Source organism: Alosa pseudoharengus, unplaced genomic scaffold (assembly GCF_046254945.1).
Source record: "Alosa pseudoharengus isolate Yale_2024_CS ecotype anadromous, Long Island Sound unplaced genomic scaffold, YU_APseudo_1.1 YU_APseudo_1.1_scf_21, whole genome shotgun sequence".
In the NCBI taxonomy this organism is placed as follows: domain Eukaryota; kingdom Metazoa; phylum Chordata; class Actinopteri; order Clupeiformes; family Clupeidae; genus Alosa; species Alosa pseudoharengus.
In genome coordinates, this window is record NW_027468674.1 from 15,662,613 (window position 1) to 15,686,245 (window position 23,633).

At 40.5% G+C, this 23,633-nt stretch overlaps 2 protein-coding genes across 2 annotated transcripts; both read left to right on the forward strand.

Moving 5' to 3' along the window:
- Positions 1-14,270, forward strand: LOC143137705 (zinc finger BED domain-containing protein 4-like). The gene is made up of 4 exons (XM_076297998.1): positions 1-184; positions 645-828; positions 4,108-7,388; positions 14,218-14,270. The coding sequence occupies exon 3, from the start codon at positions 4,116-4,118 to the stop codon at positions 5,514-5,516; it is 1,401 nt and encodes a 466-aa protein (XP_076154113.1). The 5' UTR covers positions 1-184; positions 645-828; positions 4,108-4,115; the 3' UTR covers positions 5,517-7,388; positions 14,218-14,270.
- LOC143137704 (zinc finger BED domain-containing protein 4-like) lies at positions 14,181-23,502 on the forward strand. Its single transcript, XM_076297997.1, has 3 exons — positions 14,181-14,278; positions 14,412-14,897; positions 22,025-23,502. Exons 1-3 carry the CDS (start codon positions 14,263-14,265, stop codon positions 23,410-23,412), a joined length of 1,890 nt encoding a protein of 629 aa, XP_076154112.1. The 5' UTR covers positions 14,181-14,262; the 3' UTR covers positions 23,413-23,502.
- Positions 23,503-23,633: the final 131 nt, after the last annotated feature.

The window sequence follows — 23,633 nt, forward strand, 5'->3', positions numbered from 1 at the left end:
TTACAGGGAGAGTGCTTTGGCCGTGCTGTTTGTAGCCAAAGCAGAGAAGCATTACAGGGAGAGTGCTTTGACCATGCTGTTTGTAGCCAAGGCGCTGTCTCACACAGTGGTGTCAATGAGCGAGCATCTAGAGTCTCCACTAATCGCTGTGTTGCTCATGGGACTCTTTATGACAAGCAGAAAGGTGAGTCTTACAAAAACAGGAAATTCAGTCTTTGAAAGGCACCAGGCGTAGTTGCAATACTTTCGGTTATCTGTAGAGACCCTCACTACACTACTATATAAGTGTACTTTGAGCATTGTCAGAGGTATAAAATAGCGTTTGTTTTTTGACGTGCTAGCTGCCCCCTTATAGCTTTCACTTTAAGCCCATTTAGTGCAAAAAACGGTCTTGCTCAAAACTCCACCAATTAACATAAATTTGGTTTCAATCAAAGGTTTGAACTTGTTAACTACCATAAATAGACCCATAGGTTGTTTGTACTCTGGAGTTACATTTTAATAAAACAATTAGTAAACTTTTCCAGTGGTTGGTTACTTTGACTTTTTGACTTTCATGTTCCTGCAACTCCTGGTAACCTGAAGACACTGTGAACAGGTTTTCAAATATCTATCACTAAATTCAACATGCTATTTATGCTCAGGTGACCAAACTGACTTGCAGAGTGACGTGTTAAAAAAACATTGTGAAAGAAGTGCACTTCAGCTGCCTTGACAGCCATAGCCGAGGCCCTGTCACAGACACCAACAGAGGTGTCCATGAGAGAGCATCCAGAAAAGTCTCCACTGATCGCCGTGTTGCTCATGGGACTCATGACAAAAAGAAAGGTGAGTCTTATGAAAAGATATTGTATAATATGTATAGTAATATGCTATAATGACACACTGTATAGCAGGGTTGGATTACAAACAATTGCATAATGTTTATAACCAATTGGTCCAATTACTGTCAGAATAAGTAACAATACAAAGTCTCATATATTATGTCCTAAAATTGTATGTATGGGATAATGTATAGAACGCCAGTCATTATCGGAAAATAAGTCAGTAACAAATAAAAACGGTAACAAATAAATGTAAAGAGTCATATCATGTGGAGTTAATTTTTTCGTTTTGGTAATTAGCCATGTAATAAGCAGGGTAATGTATAGATTGCCGGTCATTATCAGTAAAATAAGTCCCTTCAGGACGAAGCAAGACCTGTTCGCCCTGTCGGGACTTTTTTTCCTGATAATGACCGGCGTTCTATACATTATCCCTTACTTATTACATGGCTCTAGCCTGGCTATCACCAGACCAAGCTCAATCTTTTAAGATTGAACATTAGTCTGGGGAGTCTGCTCTGCATTTTCTACTGCATGAGAGGCATGATCAACGGGCATAGTTCAAATAACTGTACGCAATTGGGTAGTCCTTAAACCAATCAGACCAACGATCCGGGTGCACCAGGTGGATAAGCCAGTTTGTGATTGGTCCCCACACATTTGTAACGGAAGTAAGATAGAACAATTTGGAGGTTTCCAGTCTGAGCTGCTGGGCGAAATCAAATCACCGGCAGATCGGGCTGGGTTTACCCAGTCTAACACGGCTCTTCATAATGCAGCAGAATGCTCCATTTTGGGACTTCCAAATGTTCGGAGGTCTGTGTGTGTTGCAAACTATTTGTTTCTCTGTAAATTTCTAAATTATTATTTATTTGTTACCGTTTCATCATGGCTTTTGCTGAGAAACAAATAGTTCGCAACACACACTGAACTTGAATCCAACATTCTTTAGAACACAGCTGATGAACCGTCTGCTTTCACTTTTGACCACTTGGGGAGTGATATGAAAGACGTGAATAAGAAGCACAAAACCCATTTTCCTTGACAGCGGTCTGGGTAACACTTTATTTTAAGGTTCACATGTTAGCCACCAATACATACCTAATTAATACCTGTATTAGTGACTTGTAAGGCATGTGTTAGGCAACATTAACCATTTGTTAGGTGTGTATTCACAAATTTCTTGTTCATGACGAATTAGGCCTTTATTATTGATATAATCTTAATAATGACCTTGTAAGCCTTGATCTCTACATACTAATTAGTAGTAAGTACCAAAATAGAATATGCATAACCTACTTGTATACTGTCTGAATAAATCCCAAATAGTAGGAGAACAGTTGTAGAATAAGCAAGTGTATGGCTCAACCTCATTGCTGCATTTCACTGCCCAGGTTGCTGTGTGAAATAGCACTTAATAACTGGGAGATTGGCTCCCATTCTAAAGTGGAAACTGGTTCCTTGGCAGCAAGCACATTATCATCAGTAATACCTCTGCAGTATGTACTTATTAGTCATGATATGTCAAAATATGGTCCCTGTTCTAAAGTAGAGGCTGGGAGGGTGTTAACAATAGAAAAGAAGATGAGAAAAGTGACAGCACTGACAATGTTTATTTAACAAGTTCTGTAAACATGTTACATTGTTCTCTCAATGAGCTCACAAAGCACAAAAAGACTAGCAAAAGCTAGTTTTAACTAGAACTGACAGGATAAAAACACGTCTTTTAAACAAAAGAAGGGCAAAAGAATTGTCATTCAACACATCTGTGGTGGTCTTCTTTGAAACGGGACGCACCTACCACATATCAAAAACTTGTACACAGCAGGCCTATTTGCCTGAAAACTACAGTAGCAGTAAAGAAATCACACAAATTACTTGCTCATTTACTTATTACTTATTACTTATTTACTTGCCAGAGTGGACTAGTATTTGTATTGGGAGAAGGTATTGCTAGTCTTTTTGTGCTTTGTGAGCTCATTGAGAGTACAATGTAACATGTTTACAGAACTTAAATAAACATTGTCCCAGCCTCTACTTTAGAACAGGGACCATATTTTGAATGAACAATGTATGCACTAGCAATGTATCAAGGGTAAATAATGTCTGTATTGACCAGGAGTTATAGTCTAGACTGTTCCCATCATATAATTCTTAATAATAATAATGCCTGACTTTAGAATATGGAACCAATTCATGACTAATAAGTACATTCTGCAGAGGTATTACTGATGGTAATGTGCTTGCTACCAAGGAACCAGTTTCCACTTTAGAATGGGAGCCAATCTCCCAGTTTTTAAGTGCTATTTCACACAACAACCTGGGCAGTGAAATGCAGCAATGAGGTTGAGCCATACACTTGCTTATTCTACAACTGTTCTCCTACTATTTGGGATTTATTCAGACAGTATACAAGTAGGTTATGCATATTCTATTTTGGTACTTACTACTAATTAGTATGTAGAGATCAAGGCTTACAAGGTCATTATTAAGATTATATCAATAATAAAGGCCTAATTCGTCATGAACAAGAAATTTGTGAATGCACACCTAACAAATGGTTAATGTTGCCTAACACATGCCTTACAAGTCACTAATACAGGTATTAATTAGGTATGTATTGGTGGCTAACATGTGAACCTTAAAATAAAGTGTTACCGCGGTCTGTTAGCAACAGTCTATTCAGAAATATCAGACCTCTGAACGTTGGGAAGGCCCATTTAAGTGAACGGAGTATTCTGCAGCATTATGAAGAGTAATGTAATAAGTAAGGGATAATTTATAGAACGCCGGTCATTATTGGGAAAATAAGTCCCGACATGGCGAACAGGACTTGCTTCGTCCTGAAGGGACTTATTTTCTGATAATGACCGGCATTCTATACATTATCCTGCTTATTACACGGCTACTTGCCAAAAAGAAAAAATAAACTCCACATAATATGACTCTTAAATATTTAATTTTTGATTATGCATTGCTCTTTGTGGGAGAAAGAAAATTCTATTCAATAACAAGGCAAAAATGATTTACCTCAGTGAAATTGGCAGTGAAAAAGAAAATTAACATTATGCATCATTTAGATGTATGAGGTAACCTCTAGCTATTTTAGCTAACTTAATGTAATATAATAGCATATTATGACGTTGCATATTCCACTAACAGTAACTATTGCTGTAAACAGGTAAAAACAATGAAAAATCTAAAAGTCCAAAAAATACATACGTACAATAATTTGCCTTTATTCAAGAATTTCCAAAAATTGTGAAAATATTTTTATGTACAGATAACATAATGGACTTGAAGAGTGAAGTCTTCAAAATGATTGTGAAGGACCTGCATCCACCACACCTAGTTGAAGAAGCTGGATTCAGAGCCTTGTTAAATGTCCTTAACCCATCTGGTCAGATCCCATCTAATGCCTCTTGGGCTCGTTCACAACTTCAAAAAATGTATGAAGACAAAAAGGCGGAAGTGAAAAAGGCTTTAAGCTGCTCAGAGTGCATTGTGTTGACAGCCGAAATGTGGCAAAGGTCATCGGAGAACCACCTGACAGTTAGCTGCCACTTTCTGGATGAGAAATGGAGGCGGAAATCCTACATTCTTGAAACCACACGCCTCTTTACAGGACACTGCGCTGACAGCAATGTGGCCAGAATCGCCAGCACATGGGGTATAGACAAGAAGATTAGCGTTGTCGTATCCAACTTGGCTAACATGAAGGAGCCCTTTCATAAAAGGGGGTGGTTCGACATGCCCTGTTTTGCCCACATCCTCAATGCCATGTTCGAGACGGCGACTAAATCTGTCTGGGGAGACCAGTGGAAGGACCTGCTGAAGAAATGCAACGACATTTTGGACAACATTAACGGAGATCAAGGAGCAGCACAAACATTCAAGGAGCATCAGGTACATTCAAAATCAGCAACTAGGCCACTACACTGGCCTGTAGATGAAAAATGGCCCTCAACCTTAAATATGCTGGAGAGAATCTTAGAAGAAAATGGCACCATCAAAGCCAGCCACATTAGCCATGCAGAGAGTGAAATCTGGATTAATGCTGAGGATGATAAGAGGATCAAAGAAGCTGTTGCAGTACTTAGACTGTTTAAAGATGCCATGCAACATCTAGGGATAGGCTACCATTCCATTTCAGAGATAATCCCTCTGTTGGTGAAAACTCATGGTAAACTGACCAAAGTCAGTAGTAATATAGGGAAAGAGATTGCGAAAAAATGTGAGAGGCGTATCTTCGAGATGAAACAGAGCCGCTGGTTGACCTTCAGCACAGTTCTGGACCCAAGATTCAAATTGTTTCCATTTGCTGATCAACCTGAGAGCAAAAAAGCTGACATTGTAGATGAAATGAAGAAGCTCAACTCACCCGGACATTGTCAAAAAGGCTCATCCCGAGGACTACAACAAGACTTTCAATCAGTCTTAGAATGTTACCTACGACAGGAGCCTCGGCATAAAGAGAAGAACCCACTTGAATTCTGGAGAGTTCAAACAAACCTAACTGCTCTGATCCCACTGGTTCGCAAATACCTTACAGTGGTTTCCACAGCGCTTCCGTCTGAGCGTGCCTTTAGACCAGACGTCTACAAAAGACAAAACATGAAGCGCAGCTGCCTGCAACCAGAAGATGTCAATATGATGCTTTTTCTGCAAGGAAACCTCACAGTAGGCCACTGATGCTGCTTTGGCAGGGAATACCTTACCAAAGGCTTAATACCCATCCCTACAAGGAAGGAAAATCTCACAGTAGCATATAATCTCCCTTCATGCACTTGTATTATGACCGCCGCTAGCATAGCTAGAGAAGCGGTCATATAGCGATTGTCAAAGTTTTTTTTTTTCGTCATCTAATTCCTGAATTTTTGGTCAACGATACCAGGGACACCGAAACACCGGGGCACATGAAGTTTGGTGGGCATGTAGCCCACTAGACTTTTACGGAAATTTTTTGTTTGTTTTTTTCCTAAATAACTACCTGAACTGTGGCACAGAGGATGAAGACATAAGGGCCCACATCAACCTAGCCCATAATCACTTATTTCTGATTGCAATATTATTCTGCTTTAATTGCCCCATCTTCCCTTGAGATGCTCAGAACTGCACAAAATTTCATGTGTATGATTAACCTGACATTATAGGGGTATGCCAAGTTTCGTGTTATTTCATCCATAAAATAAATCAATTTGTGTGTACATTTAGTGATTGTACACTCATCGCCCTGTAGATGGTGGTGTTGAGCAAAGGGTGCTTGGACATGCTTGGTTTTTACTGCAGGTAGGCTACTAATCTTTCACCAGCTTGATGTTATATCCATAGGTAAAATAATGTTAACGTTTGCATAAGTTGAGTGATGGAGGCTAGTTTAATTGTTGGTGTAGTTGTGAAACATAAACACGGTTATACCAAGCAAATTGATAACAGCACTGTAATTGTCTCTTTCGACTGTCATCCCATTGTGTTCTGACCATACTGACAGGAGCTAAGCCACAACACTAATGTTCGCTAATGTGATGGTTTGCTGATGGAAGATATAGCCTAGGACAACTGTCTATGAGTCATAGGGATGGGTAGTAATTATTTTTTTATATATAAACGCATTATATAAAGTATTTATTTTTTTCAAGGAACGGCAACACTATGTGGGTATTTGATTTAGTTTTATTTAGTATATTTAGTATATTAAGTTTTTTAGTATTTTAGTATTTTTTTTAACTTCTACTGTCTTTACTGTTCAGTAGTGTTTTTTTTATTTGAATTTGAATTTCCTCTTGGGGATCAATAAGGTATCTCTATCTATCTATCAACTGCTAATAATTATTGAGTAAATCTGACATGTCGATTGTCATTTGTGGGTAATCATATACAGTACAGTATGTAAAATGAATATGAAAATGTACAATATAGAACTATAGCAATAAAGTCTTATGTTCCGATAATATATGTTTCAATTAAAACAATAAAGACATTTTTATATACTGTAGCAAGTTTTGAGCTTTTAATGAATGAAACCATTAGGAGCCCAGATCTATGTTGTGTGAAGGTGAATGGAACTGGCTGCTGGACTTCCTTAGTGAGAGGCCACAAGCAGTAAGAGTTGGCAACAACATCTCAAGCAGCATCACACTGAGCACAGGGGCCCCCCAAGGCTGTGTACAGTACTCAGTCCCCTGCTCTTCACCCTGCTGACACACGACTGCACACCAACCTACAGCACCAATCACATGGTGAAGTTTGCGGACAACACAACTCTGGTGGGTCACCAAGAACGATGAGACCCACTACAGGAAGGAGGTCGACCTTCTGACCACATGGAGACCAATGTCTACAAGACCAAGGAGGTTGTTGTTGACTTCCTGAGAGGTCACATCCAACACCCACCACTGACCATCAATAATGCTGCTGTGGAGAGAGTGAGCAGCACCAAATTCCTGGGGGTGCACATCAGTGAGGACCTCTCCCGGACCATCAACACTGCATCACTGGCTAAGAAAGCAGAGCGGCGCCTCTACTTCCTCCGAGCAAGAGCCTCGGAACACCACTAACCATTCGGTGAGTTGCACAGTTCTGAAAACGAACGTTAAAGAAGCCCTATGCAACAATTTTAGCAAAAATGACCTTAATTATGCAGGTTGAGAGTCGTTCTGATGGTTCTACAACACTTTTTGGGTCGTTTGGTGGGTGCTTCGTCTCCCGCTAGTGTTTCTCCACGGAAAAAACGAATATGCAACTTTCTGGTCCCGTCCCGAACAAATCCGGATGTGACTCAGCGGAAGTATCCAATCGCTAGGGGTGTCACGATTCTCCAAATCCTCGATTCGATGTCATTTTCGATTTTAAAGTCACGATTCGATTCGATTTTCGATCTTTTTCAAATATTACTATTAATGCATTCCTTATATGTTATTTACTCTTTTTGGTCTTTTCCTTTTCTTTTTCGGGGGGCTTTTATTTTGAAACCGCTTTAAAACCGTTCCAACCGCGAGGTTGTAATGTAAACAGACCTAACATTAGGCTAAAACAGAGACGTGAACATATTGAAATGAAACAACACAGAATGTTAATTTGATTGTTTCAGCACACTCCGAAGAGACCCAAGGTTAGTGTTAATGGAATATGTAAATGTGTATTTTAAGCCTTAAAGTAACTTTGGACTGTAATTAGACCATCTTTTCGAGTAGGCTAAGTTAGTTTTAATTGACGTGAATGAACGAATACTTCCACACCGGTGATTTCAAAGTAGCAAGAGGGGCTTTGATTTCGGTAGGTTGATGTGTAGGCCTATATTTTAACTGGCTGCAGCCTAAAATTAGAGGAGTGTTGACGCTGCAGTTCAGCACGTGCATGTGTGTTCATGTGTGTGTGCGTCTTGGCATACATGCTGGACGTGACATTGGGGGTGTGGCTGCATCGTCGATTCTACTTTTAAGTTCGAAGTTCGAGATCGAAATCGTGACACCCTTACCAATCGCGTCTCGAAAAATGTAGTCAGATTGTAGTTTCTAAGAAGACTGAAAAACGGACTCCGACTTGGCTTTGTTGCTGTTGAAATTGTAAGTAGCCAACCCTTGGGTGAACTTAATTTTTGTAATGTGGTTTGATAGTTTCTTGAACAATCTGTTTGCTCGACCGTCTTATTGTGAGCCCTGTATGTGTTTAGCTTGGTTTCTTGATGGCTAGCTCGCTAGCTAGTGGGGGTTTAGCGTAGCAGTCACTTGCTACCGAAGCTGCAGGAGGAGCTATGTCGTGAAAAATGCGAGCCCAAATCAGGCGAAAACCCAGAAACAGCGAAGGAATAACCAGACCTGCATAGGGCTTCTTTAAGGGTTGTTTTAAGGACATGTTTGTGCATGCCCGTAGGCCAGGGCCATAGTCACCATAGACATTGAATAGACGTGTCCCCCCCCAATATTCAGATATGACCAAAATGTCCCCCCCAATATACGGACATATAAATAAATAAAGAAAACGCTTTATACTACAGGAAACCAACAAGCACCATCGTCTGAAATGTCATCAAACGTAAGTAACGCATATGAGTAACCTAGTGATGGTTCAAGAGAGAGTACACCCCTGAATGGTTTGTCCTGATGGTTTTGCGTTTTTTGTTAGTGGCGAGCGCTATCAAAAGCTTCCATTTACTACGGTGCGGTAGGCCTATTAACAATATCGCAAAAGCTACCAGTAGGCCTACAATTCTCACAAAACTTGTTGGAAAGGTGTAGCACAGGCTAAGGAAACCCCATTCAATTTTGGGCACACAACTTAGGAAAGAATGTTTACAATGCTGGCGGTGATAGCCTACAGTTAATGTGAATCGCGGACAATAATCAAAGAAAGGAATCACACCTCCATTCAAATAAAAGCTGTAGAATTGTTTCATGTTGGCACAAACATTTCTGTTAGAAACCAGGCTATAATGCATGGGGTAATGTGAGGTGAGTCAGACAGAAGAGGGGCCTGTCTTAGTAGCCTATTCCTGAATCATGTCCCTTTCAAACTACTTTAAAATTGTGTGATTAGCTGCCAGCATAATAAAATCAAAACACAAATACAAAATCTTATTAGGCTATAGGTCCAACCCTATGTAGCCTATCTAAGCCTTAGTTTAAAAAAAAAAATACTCAGGTGTAAGTAATTAGTCAAAGAGCCATTGTATTCTGTGTAATATAGAGGTTAAAAACGATACTCTATATCATTTAAAATATACATTTTGGAGACAAATGGAGTCATACCACAGGTCTATGTCCAGGGATGGATTACTGAATGGGCCTACTGGGCCCAAGAGTTCAGGGGGCCCTGAAGCCTAAGCCTCTGTGTGAAGATGCTTCTTTTCCACTTCTCTTCTTTTCTTTTCTCTTTCCACAAAAATCAACAGAAGTCATCGTTTAAAGGGTCATTTAACCCTTTAACCCTGTAGAACTCCAGCCAATTTTTGCATGTTTTTGCATTACTATGTTTTATGTAACACTGTATTACTGGCGAAGAAAGCTCAGTGCTGCCTCTACTTCCTGCGGAAACTCAGGCGAGCAAGTGCTCCACCAGCCATCATGACCACATTCTACCGAGGCACCATTGAGAGCAGCTGGAAGGATTATTGGTGATTCACTCCCCTCCCTGAAGGACATTTACACCACCCACCTCACCCGCAAGGCGACCAAAATTGTGAGTGATGGAAGTCAACCCGCTCACAATCTGTTTGATCTACTGCCCTCTGGGAAGAGGTACAGAAGCCTACGCTCCCGCACCACCAGACTCAGCTTCATACACCAGGCTGTTAGGATGCTGAACTCTCTCCCCCCTCCACCCTCAGCTACATAACATCCTGGACTTTGGACCCACAATGGCTGCCTTGCACTACTCCACTTGTACACTTTGCACACTTTGCAACTTGTTGTCCTGTTGTCCTGAAAACACAACACTTCTGCTGTTCTTACATAACTTGCCCCACTATGCCACTTTCTTACTTACTGTAGGTCAAACAAAACTACCTCAGCCATTTATTGGCCTGACTTTGCACTATTATATTGACTGTCTATGCTCAATTTCAACCCAATTTTGCTGCTCTTATTTCTTCATTGTATGTGCCTTCTTATTTACTTATTTTTTTGTTTACTTGAATGTTATGTTTGTACGGAGCCCCGGATATGTCATGGGGAAAAAAATAATAAGTTGTGGCCACGAAATAGCAATTCGTTCCCACAAAATAATAAGTTGTGGCCACAAAATAGCAATTCGTTCCCACAAAGTACTAATTTGTGGCCACGAAATATTAATTAGTTCCCACGAAATAGTAATTTGTTCCCACGCAATAGGTAATTTGTGGCCATGAAATATTAATTCGTTCCCACGAAATGGTAATTTGTGGCCACGAAATAGGTAGGCCTATAGGCTGTGCACTGGACATCTGGATGAGCAAATCAAGCGCAACTCCTCAAACAGGAACAGTCGCTGCTCACACAATGGACAGGGATAGTATGGTAGAGTGCTATTTTAGGCTGGGAATGAAATACAAAGACATTTTGAAAAGCCTGGCATTGGAGGGATTCATTATTAGCGAGAGGCATCTCCAACTATTAAGAGCCAGGTCGCTGCACCGGCGTAGGTACGACTTGAACGTGTCTCTCTCGTTTGCGTTTTTTTATAAGGCGGCCGTCAACATTTCCATTAAAACATGCATCAGATAGCTGGAGGTGAATCTTCACCCCCCCCCCCCTCCTCACTCTCACTTTTTCCCCATCCTCATCTCATCTCACGCCTTCTACCCACACACCCATCACTGTTCCATTTCTTTGTTATTATTTGCATACGCCGCGCGCTGATGAAATCAGATATCGGGCACTTTTATCTTTTGTAAAACGTTGCGTCGCAGAGGTGCGCTGACCCGAGGACCTGTGCCGAGATAGATGGACGGTCAGGAGCAACGCCGAGGCAGATGGAGAACCGGGACAAATGAAACACTTTTTAATGAAACGTAATTTACAAAGACATTGTAAAACACTGAAAGTTAATATTTTGTCACTAGCAACCTACATCTGTCCTCTGTCAAATACAGTTGCATTTACAGCTCTGAACAAAACTGTTCAAGAGTTATTTTAGGGAGAAGTCGAACGTGCATTATGTTTCATTCGTCCCTCCTGGCTGGGACAAATGAAACAGCATGGGGGACGAATGAAACATACAGCTTAAATTATGTAAACTTCCCACAACTTCAATATTTGACAACATACCATGAATGGTACTTCAAGTATGTGTTATTTTAGATAGATTGCTGCTGGGCTATATGTCTTGGTTCATGTCTGTTAACAACTCATTGCCGTCATGGTGATGCGCGTATTTCGCGGTTATGGAAATAGCATGCACTATGCCATTAATATAGCTAGAATAATGCATGTTTCGAATTATATAATGTTTCTATAGTACAAAATGTTATTTCACTCTGTTTTTATGTGGTTAAAGCCACCACACATCCAAATAAGTGCCCTTCATGACCCACAGGCCGTCAGTCTCCATAGATTAACATGGCAAAACTCGACCCCCTACCTGATAGCCCCAAATATATTTGCATCTTTCTAAAACTGCTTTTCCATGTCTCACCTGAATAAAATATAGTATAAACACAGATACGTGTGCATTGACTTAGAATAAATGGGGTTTACTGCCTGGTCGGGACAAATAGGTGTTTCAATCGTCCCCCCATAGACATTATAGGCTGTTTTGCATCCATTACAAACAAACATGCAATGTGAACGTCTGGGATTGGGGAGAGCACTAAATGCTCTACTGAATAAGCATGGAGTCAAACCTTTAAATGAAAAACACTCTTTAATAATAAAAAAAAATCCGCTAATGAAGTAAACTTGTGTCCATCAGAAATCGTTTATCGCCTGTAACTCCGTGATAACAGGACGTAACAGGATGGCATTTGGCTGAGCAACGGAGGTTAATATGCTCTATGTTTTGTCCAAATGATGTCTGTCTATCATCGTTGCACTCGGAGAAAACCGGAATGTTTCAATCGTCCCGGTTGTACCCAAACCAGAGAATTGAGAGCAGGTGGGGAGTGATGAGAAAAGACACGACAGGCTTCTACTGGCGCTCGATTTGATCACCCAGCTGTCCAGTGCACGTTAGACTATACATATTTCGTGGCCACAAATTACTATTTCGTGGGAACGAATTAATATTTCGTGGCCACAAATTACCTATTTCGTGGGAACGAATTAATATTTCGTGGCCACAAATTAGTACTTTGTGGGAACAAATTGCTATTTCGTGGCCACAACTTATTATTTTTTTCCCCATGACATATCCGGGGCTCCGTATGTTTGTCTGTGGACTTAATTGGTAAAATATGTCTTGTCTTCACCGTGGGATAGTGAGAAACGTAATTTCGATCTCTTTGTATGTCTGGCGCATGTGAAGAAATTGACAATAAAGCAGACTTTGACTTTAACTTTGACTTTTTAATTACTTTATAGAGGTCTCAAGAAAGTGCAATACTGATCTTAAACTTTTTTCACACCTAAGCAATATGATTAAAGTATCAGAGTGTCTATTTACACCCCTGGTACGAATAGCCTTGGCCACACAGCTGAGCTATTTACACCCTGTGACATAACAACAAAAACACGTTGCTCGCATGCACAAAAAACATGGCGGACATTCGTTTTTCGTCAGCAGAAAGTGAAGAATTCAGAAAGGTTTTGGCACTAATATCTGTTCAAATTAAGTTTTAGATGGAAAGGTTGTGTTTTATTTTCATAATCTTCAGTGTTCAGTGAACACATACAACCATCAGTTTGGTAGTTTTCATACAGAAATTTCATACAGAAATTTCATGTACAGTGGTTAATGACATGGTTTAGTATGTGGGAGACTGGGGTTCGATTCCCACAGAAAGTGTTTTGGCAGAGTGAGTGCTACATCTCGTGACAGTGCACAGCTGTGCTCCATATGCGCCTTTCGCTTTAGACCAGGTTTTTCTTGGTCAGTGACGTAATGCTTTTTAGATACCGATTTTTAGATAATGCACGATTTGGGGCTATAGCGTATACCGGGACAAGCACTGTAGTGGTTGATCAATGAAAAATACTGTCTCCATGGCTTATTTGATGTGTTTTCATGCAGAAAAAGACCCTGGGGTCAATTTTAATAAAATAAAAGTGCATGGCGAAAAATTTGAGTGTAAGATAGGAATAAGCTTTGCGTTGTGATAAGAATATGCTTTGCGCTGCATTTCTGATCGTCAAAATAGGGCCCTAAATCAGACATCAAATATTTTGCAGATGAACTTCTGTGAACAAACACACACAAACACACACACACAAACAATCAAGCAAACAGAAACAAATCATGTGTGAGTCTAGAATATTTGTCCTTGTTCTTCATAAGGGTGTAGACATCAGTAAAGTCGTTCAATCCATTCTTTAAATATTTATGCAAATTAACAAGTGTAACCTGCTTTTTCATTCCACAGAAAGTTGTTCAAAGTGATTTCACGAAACACAAACCCTGTCACTAATTAAAATGTCACAATCCTCTCTATTTATCACTTTTATCACTTTTAGTGATGAAATCTCTAATCCATGTCATTATATGGATCTTCCTCGAAAAAATGAACACAAATTACATAAAAAATGCAAATGATAAATATGACTATCTACTTTCCTTTTTTTCAAAAGTGAAACAGATAGAGATACTGAAGCCATCATGCAAATCGCCAGTGTTTTTTTGATGAATGAGATGAATGGGTGTGGAGGGACATGAGGGTGTCATCCCACTGGGGTTTAAAAGCCACTGCACACAGGTAGATGGATTCAGACTGTTTCAGACACTTAGTAAGGTGCAGCTATTCACACAGGCAATCTTGCACTTTTAGGAAGCAGGGAGTCACCACAAGATTGAGAGGAACATTGTGCACCAAATGAGAATCCCCAGAGGTAATGCTTATTATTTCACTTCATTTTATTATATTTAATTAAATATTAATACAACCTTGATTTGTTATTAAACAAATTATTTAAAAAAAAAAAAAATTAAAGTGGGAGAGTCATGTTTTTTTTGCATTGACAGTAATGAGCTGCCAATCAAGAATGGACAGAAGGAGGACTGATGATGTGGATCTCAGAGATGGACTAAGAGGAAGAGACAGAGGTCGATATGGGAGGGGAAGACACAATGGCACTGGAAGAGACAGAGGTCAATATTGGAGGGGAAGACACAGTGGCACTGGAAGAGACAGAGGTCGATGTTGGAGGGGAAGACACAGTGGCACTGACAGAGGTCGATATTGGAGGGGAAGACCCAGACCTGAGCATGCCGATCATCGCTATGACAATCGTTACATAAATGAATCTTTTAACCCCTCTTTTGAACATGTCAAACCTGAACATGGGGTCATGGAGAAGAAGGAAATTGACCTGATGAGAGGGGATTGTAGTGAGTCCAGAGGACATGAAGGCACTATCACAGACACCAAGAGTGGGGTCTGTCAGACAGCGTCCAGAAGAATCTCCACTGATACTTCTGTTGCCCATGAGACTCATAAGAAGAAGAGAGGTGAGACCTAGTTCAGTTTGTCAAATTACAATATTTTTTCCCACACTCCCTAGTTCTATCTTTTTATAATATCTATGAAAAGATCTAAATCTAACCAATGTGTGTACTTTCTGTAATTTAATTGATTACAATAATAATAAATAAATAAATAAATAATAATAATTAGAGGTTCAAGCAGCGCAGTTACGAGAAGCCTATTGTTTTTGTGCTCATTATAGTTATTATTTTTCTGTTGTGGTTGTGCACTGTAAGGCCCACGAATGTCTCACCTGGTAAGTGACTTGTTAGGCAAGGGATAATGCCCGACGAGGTGATTATCAGAAATAAATGGACGACGTGGAGGCGTGACGGTTGCTTCCGCGAAGTCCATTTATTTCTGATAACGGACGCATCGAAGGGCATTATCCCGTTTATACCATGGTCACTTACGAAAAAAATAAATATGAAATCAATTATTAATACTAAATGAGTTTTAGAGCTAAAATCGTTCGTTTTTTCAGCTGTTTACAGCAGAGCCGGACAGTAACGGAGTACATTTACTTGAGTACAGTACTTGAGTACAATTTTGAGGGATCTGTACTTTACTCGAGTATCATTTTTGGGGAGTACTCATGACTTTACTCAAGTACATTTGAGAGGCAAATATTGTACTCTTTACTCCACTACATTTCTATCCATAACCGTGAGTACCTATTACTTCTTCTAAAAAAAAGGAAAAAAGAAAAATCTCGGAAACCCTCAATTTGTTGTTTCCCTCTCAAACGTGATTGGATTGTGCAGGCGCCACTGATTGGGACACCCTATCAGCAATCACCTCTGGTCAGATTTAGATAAGAGATGAAACCATGGACGAAACAATGGATGAAGACACAACAGGTCCATCCCGGGAATGTGCCAACCTGTGGCCCCACCTCGCCAGACTATTTCAATTTTCTGAACAAGTTAATGATAGTTTTCGCTTCAAGTGTTTCAATTACAAAATAGTATTTTGATTTGAAATACGTATTTTAAATACATGTATTAGAAATACTGCCTACATCCCTGACAACATGGTAAAAAGATGAAAATGACTTGATTTTACTTTCAATTCCTTTTACATTCTCCAAGGTATTAACATTAACATTTTTCATAACTCCGTGTAGGACTTTTCTGTACATACATGTAAGCACTGTGGCAGTAGTAATGCAATATTTAGAAAATGTAGGCTACTCTTGTACTCTTAATACTCAAGTACTTTTAAAAACAAGTACTTCAGTACTTTTACTTAAGTAGACATCTGACTGTTGTACTTTTACTTGTACTTGAGTAAAATTGAGCAAAGGGTATCTGTACTTTTACTCAAGTAATGAAGCTGTGTACTCTGTCCGCCTCTGGTTTACAGTTGATTCCATTGTTGCGAAGCCTGCCTCCAGGCTCAACCGTCGTCCTAATATCGTTGTTATATTTACCATTCATAAGCATTGATATGGAACGGCGATTAAACTTTTTTTTATCAGATCTACTTCATAGGTGTAATATATCACTTTTTAAACGACACCCTTTTCAACCTAGACCATGGTATAAAATAGGTTAGTTCAAGTCCCACTTGTGACAATGTGTCTCTCACTCACAAAGGGTTCTCTCTTACTGTAGCATGGAACCGGTTATGTGGTTGCCGTGCAACAAGTTGCCCCATATATCGCCTAATATGCAACACGATGAAAAATTATTTTAATTAATAATTTGCCCAGACTTGTTGTGTTCATAACATTGAGATTCAGGAAGATCATACAGTGCAAGATGAGTAACTTGTAGGTTGCTCACACACACAATACACTCCCTCATACCACCCTCAGTTTCTTGAGAACTTTAATCATCCAATTGGAAGACATGGAACCGGTTATATTGTTGCCCTGCAACATTGCTCAATCTGGGAATGCATTGACGATGTCAGAGACTTGTCTCCACTTTGTACCGCTTGACAAGTTCAGTTGAGTTCAGTTGACTTTTAAGTGCATCTCTGATACAGTATTTAGGCTATGAGAACAGGCAGGTCCGTATATTGATCTGTTGACTGTTTGCAGGTTATGGCATGTCTCGTAGGCAGAGAAAAGTTGTTGCTCTCAAACACTGTCCACTTACTCAACAGTCAGTGAGATAAAGGAATGTTTATGACACATTCATGACAGTGTCATGTCACTTTTATGTAGATACCCTCAAGTAAAGCGTAACCAAGTATTTTTAATACTTTCAAATTACAAAAATACAGTATTGATATATTGGTGTGGCTATGTATTTTCTAGTTTATTTTGATACTTAGAATTAGGGTATTTCATATTTTATTTTAAAATGCATTTTGATGTATTTATGCCCACCCCTGCCAACAGCTGCAGGCAGCTACAGCTCTGGGAGCATATTTAAAATCATCCCCCTCATGGTATATCACTGTAGCTGTCTTGCTGCTCGAGCTAGATAGCACTGATTGTTTTTGTCGAAAGTCACACGTAAGATGCACATAACTTAAAGGGGAAATCCGGTGTTAAATGGGTTTTAGATATGTTAAAGGAATACGCCACCCCTAGGTGAAATTGGGTCTCTCCCCGCAGTCCCTAGAGTTGGATGAGTGAGCCAAAGCGTTTTATAGCCGACCCAGCCATTGTCCTAATCTAGAAACGGTCCGGTTAGCTTTAGCTTAGCATAGTCGCTGTAATCTGGCGCTGCCAGCTAGCATGTCGTTGCAAAAGTGAATCAAATAACTCAATTTTTTTTATAATTATTTCTCGTAACCTGTACATTCACATCGAGTACAAATATCAATGCAAATTAACACGAAGGGATTTACTAGACCAATTTAGATTTGGAACTATTTTCGGGCATAGCACCGGCAAAGCACCGCTGCCAGGCGCAAAGACATCACGCAGCATCTGTAAACCCTCATCTTCCGGCAATACACCAGCGTGACTACCAAGTTCTCTGCTACTAGGCTGGCTGACACTGACAGGTGGGCTTTCTCTAAGAGTTCTAATGGCGATAAATATGGAAGATTACACGATAGACGAAGATGATGACTTCGACTACCAAGATCCAAGACCCTAACTTTTCGAACCTGAGTTCACTGAAGAGGAGTTGCGAGCTTTGGATCTGGGAAGAGAGGACGTTGCGACTGGTCAAGGCGAGTCGGATGAGCGAACGAGAGCAAACACGAACTGGTGGTGTGAGTGTGGAGTGTGCCAACCCATGCCGACTGACAGGTAACGGTAAAAGGTAAAGTTGTCATATTGTCAATAGGGTGAAACGGCAGCCTAATGAAGTTATACAATAAAACTGGAAGCGACAATGTGAGTCGGACTAACGTTTCAGTTATAACGTTAGCAACGTATAACCTAAGGAAGGATAGAAATTATACTTACAGGCATGGATGATGAACACTGTTCTGCCTCTGTACTGAAAATGGATGGGACAGCCGTATCCTTCAGATGTAACAGCATTTTTCTCGTAGCATAGGTCTACTGCATTTTCTCTTCGTAGTCCTCCGGTTTGAAATGCACAGCAAGTAGCAATTTTTCCCCAGTAGATGTGAAACCAAAGTCCTTCGGTGAAACTAACTTCAAAATACTAACGCTGGTGTATTGCGTGAAGTTGAGGGTTTTCAGATGCTGCGTGATGTCTTTGCGCCTGGCAGCGGTGCTATGCCCGAAAATAGTTCCAAATCTAAATTGCTCTAGTAAATCCCTTCGTGTTAATTTGCATTGATATTTGTACTCGATGTGAATGTACAGGTTACGAGAAATAATTATAAAAAATCTTGAGTTATTTGATTCACTTTTGCAACGACATGCTAGCTGGCAGCGCCGGATTACAGCGACTACGCTAAGCTAAAGCTAACCGGGCCGTTTCTAGATTAGGACAATGGCTGGGTCGGCTATAAAACGCTTTGGCTCACTCATCCAACTCTAGGGACTGCGGGGAGAGACCCAATTTCACCTAGGGGTGGCGTATTCCTTTAAGTACGACCATAAACTAGAATCATCTCACAGCGCCATAGTTGGGAGCGGGTTGACCCTGAGGGCTTGGTAGCGTTCACATATCTCACACTCACGGCATTCAGCAAGATTCCCGGTTTTCTCCAAAAGCTTCGGTTCCACGGGCAGCAACTCAGCTGCTGTAGGCGACACGTCTTTCCCCCATCCGGTGTATCTTACACTGAATGTCTATGGTTTAAAAACCCAAGCCCACAACCCGTGCACCAATCACCACCACCGTTATCCTGCTACACACCTGTCAGTGCCCGATCTGTATGTACCGCCTGCCAGATTTGTTGTGCGTACCTGTTTAGTAGGAATCCTACGCAGAACAACAAGCAGTTTACGTATAAAGTTCACTGCAAAGCTGTTTAATAAACTGCCAGTTGTTCTGGTCCTCTGTCTCTTTTGGTTAATGTCCAGATGTCATTAATATGTTATGCTGATTGCAGAGCATATTTATGTGACAGTAGAGTGTTTTACTATGGTACAAATCGAGCAGGCAAATCGTTGTTCATCCTAATACGTAATTATGCGCATGCGCAGTACAAATCGGACACTGACAACACCTGTAGGCAATAGACTATGTGCACAAACAAACTTATGCACTGGTTTGTTTTTATCTTTTGGTTTCCACTCTTTTACATGATTATGTGTATGCTTTTATATCTCATTTCATGTAACCATCTTGCCACCAAAAAAAAGAGTGAAGATGTAAGGAGCAGAATATAACAGAAGATGTTGTTACAACACAGTTAACGCTCCACTGGAAATACATGAACGTCTATTATTTACCACCCCCCCTCTCCCCTTTTTCACAGTCTAGTCGCCCTGTGACATTATTACAAACAGAATGAGGTGTTTTATAACATTATTTATTATATTTCAGTTACTTGTTTATTAGGGCCCGAGCACCGACGGTGCGCGAGGCCGGGACGGCCTTGCGCACCGAGAGGTGCGAAGCCCTATTGTTTTTGAAAGGATTATTATTAGGGCCCGAGCACCGACGGTGCGCGAGGCCGGGACGGCCTTGCGCACCGAGAGGTGCGAAGCCCTATTGTTTTTGAAAGGATTATTATTATTATTATTATTATTATTATTATTTGTTCACCTTTTTGCTATTTTTGAGGTGGTTAGCATAGATGAAAAGTCTTGGAATTTGGCACACACATCTGGTATTACAATGGCTACACAGGCATAAAGGCTTGGCCCCGGGCGTGGCCCAGGGACTCAGTAGCGCCCCCTTAGGTGATTGATGCAGTGGTTGGCACATACTTTCAGCTAGACACACCAAATTTGGCAAGTTTGTGTATCCCCCCAAGATGAACAACTTTCGTATGTACAATGCATTAGCCACGCCCAACAGGAAGTGAGGTATTTGGGATTTTGTGCGGACTAAAATGTGATGAATTGTGATGCCAAAAGAGGTGCTTCCCATCGCTGAAAACACATGAAATTTGGCACACATATCAAGAGGTACCGTGAATACACAGGGGAAAAGCCTTGGCACCGGGCGTTGCCCAGGAACTCCATAGCGCCCCCTTATGTCACTGTGACTTGTGGTTGGCATATAGTTTTAGATACACACACCAAATTTGGTGGGTGTATGTAACTCCCAAAAACAATCAACTTTTGTATTAACATGCCATTAGCCACGCCCACAGGAAGTGAGGTAATTGAGATTTTGTGCGTTGTGGACATGATCAATTTTAACGTACTCCTCCTAGACGGTCCAATTCATGTCAAAGTTGGTATACATGACGCTGAGATGTTCCTGATTATAAATTGTGAAGCTTTTCTTTGATATGTTGTAATTTGACGAAATGGCGAAATTAATAATTTTAATACCCATCCACATAAACAATAAATGTGTCATAATTCTCCATGCATGGCTTGAAATGTTTTACATTTCACAGGTCTTTGAATACCATGGGAGTGATGATATTCACATGCCCATAATGCATATTTTGCATAGCGCCACCACCTGGCAACAGAAAGAATGGCAATTACACTGATGTCACATGGTCAATTTTAACATACTCCTCCTAGACAATTTGTCAGATTCATGTGAAATTTGGCAAATATGATGCCAAGATGTTGCTGATGTTAAATTGCGAAGGGATTTTTGATATGTTCTAATATGTCATGATTTTAATATCTCAGCCTATAAACAGGAAATGTGTCAAAGTCACAGTGCATTGAATGAATGGTCTGAAACTTCTCAGGTTAATAGATATTATGATTATGATGATATTCTGACACCCAATGGGCCTGCTTGGCATAGCGCCACCACCTGGCCAAGTAGGAAATGTGCCAGAAATGGACAATGCCTTAAGTGATTGATCTGAAACTTTATAAAATATTGGATATCATTATTGTGATGATATTCACACATATAATTCACATGCCTAGCATAGCGCCACCATCTGGCCAAACAGGAAATATGCCATAAATGCTTTATGCTTTGAATGAATGGTCTGAAACTTCTCAGGTTAATAGATATTATAATTATGATGATATCCAGAGACCCTATGGGCCTGCCTGGCATAGCGCCACCACCTGGTCAAGCAAGAAATGTGCCAGAAATGGACAGTGTCTTAAGTGATCGATCTGAAAATTTACAAACATTTTGAATATCTTTATTGTGATGATATTCACATGTGTAATTTTCATGCCTAACATAGCGCCACCATCTGGCCAACCAAAAAGTGCATCAGAAATGTTCTTTGCTTAAAATGAATAGTCTGAAATTTCTCAGGTTAATATATATTATGATTATGATGACACCCAATGGGCCTGCCTTGCGTTGCGCCCCCACCTGGCCAAGCAAGTATATGTGCCAGAAAATGAAATACAAAAACAAATAGCACACGCATCAAATATGTACATTCCACACACACACCGCGTCGGTGCTTTGTTGGATTCCGAAATGTCACGGGTTGCTGACCGGAGGTGCTCGGGCCCGCCATTGCCGCTTGCGGCTATATTTATTATTAGGTTAGTTTATGCTTATGTTAAGTTTATGTATTCATTTTCCCTCTCTGTCTCTGTGTGATAAGTGATAATGAACTACCGTGAATATCAAATGCATTCTCACACTCATTTTAAGACTCATTTTATGCACAGGTGACAAAATTCACTTGAAGAGTGAAGTGTTAAAAATGATTGTGAAGGACCTGCATCCACCACACCTAGTTGAAGAAGCTGGATTCAGAGCTTTGGTACAAGCCCTGATGCCATCTAGTCAGATGCCACCTACAGGCTCTTGGGCTCGTTCTCAACTGAAGAAAATGTATGAAGACAAAAAGGTAGAAGTGATAAACACTTTACACTCCACTGAGCACGTTGTGTTGACAGCCGAGATGTGGCAAAGGTCAACAGAGACACACTTGACAGTTAGTTGCCACTTTCTTGATGACAAATGGACAAGGAAATCCTACATTCTCGAAACAGCACGCGTCATGAAAGGACACAGTGTTGCAAGCATTGTTGCCAGAATTGCAAGGTCATGGGGCATAGAGAAGAAGATCCATGTGGTTGTCTCCAATTTGCCAAATGTAAAAGAGCCCTTTCAAAAGAGGGGATGGCACGAGATGCCCTGTTTTGCACACATTCTCGACACCATGTTTGAGACGGCGACTAAGTTTGTCTGGGGAGACCAGTGGAGGGACCTGCTGACGAAATGCAGCAATGTTCTGGACTACATTAGTGGTAACCAGGAAGCAATGCAAAACTTCAAGGAGCATCAGGGGATCCTTCCACTGTACTGGCCCTTGGATGAAAAGTGGCCATCGATCTTCAACTTACTGGAGTGGATCTTAGGACAAATCAATGCCATTAAAGCTAGCCTTATTAGCCAGGCTAAGAGTGAAATGTGGATTTCCCCTGAGGATGAGCAGAAGCTCATAAAAGCTCTTGCAGTACTTAGAGTGTTCAGTGATGCCATGCACTGTATGAAGAATGGCTACCATTCCGTTTCAGAGATAATCCCTCTTTTGCTTGAACTTCATAGCAAACTGAGACAATTTAGGAATGAGATAGGGATTGAGATTGTGAAAAAATGTGAGAAGCATATCATTAACATGAAACAGAGCCGCTGGTTAACTTTCAGCACAGTTCTGGACCCACGATTCAAAATGTTTCACTTTCTGGATCAAATCGAGAGCAGAAAAGATAATATTGCGAATGAAATGTCCACTGTTTCTCATCAGGGAAAGTCATACTCAGGGCTAAAGCTAGACTTAAACCATCTTAGATCAGTCCTAGACGATTACGTGAGAGAAGATCCTCTTTCAATGGAGAAGGACCCACTTGAATTCTGGAAGCTTCAAAAGCAATTCACTTCTCTGACTCCACTGGCTCGCAAATACCTCACAGTGGTTTCCACAGCGCTTCCATATGAGCGTGCCCTTAGACCAGACGTCTATATAAGAGAAAACATGAAGCGTGGCTGCATACAACCAGAAGATATTGATATGATGCTGTTTCTGCAAGGAAACCTCACTGTAGGTTAGCTAACCCAAGAAGAAAATCACACATTAGCATATCTCTCATCTTTATCCACTTTCATGAAATAAAGACTCATCATAGTTCATCATAATGTAGCAAAGGTAACTATTTTAAAAGTAACAGATATTAATATTATTGAGTACATTTCTATTATTGTATTTGTGGTTGATGAGTAATGTAACATGTGGGACGGTTATGGCATAGTGGTTAAGGAGCTGGGCTAGCA

What these genes read in the sequence shown, in the direction of transcription:
- LOC143137705 (XM_076297998.1), top strand. Translation starts at nt 4,116, where the DNA reads ATGGACTTGAAGAGTGAAGTCTTCAAAATGATTGTGAAGGACCTGCAT.
- LOC143137704 (XM_076297997.1), top strand. An exon ending in GACTCATAAGAAGAAGAGAG is followed by an intron (nt 14,898 to 22,024) that starts GTGAGACCTAGT and finishes TTTTATGCACAG; the next exon opens with GTGACAAAATTCACTTGAAG.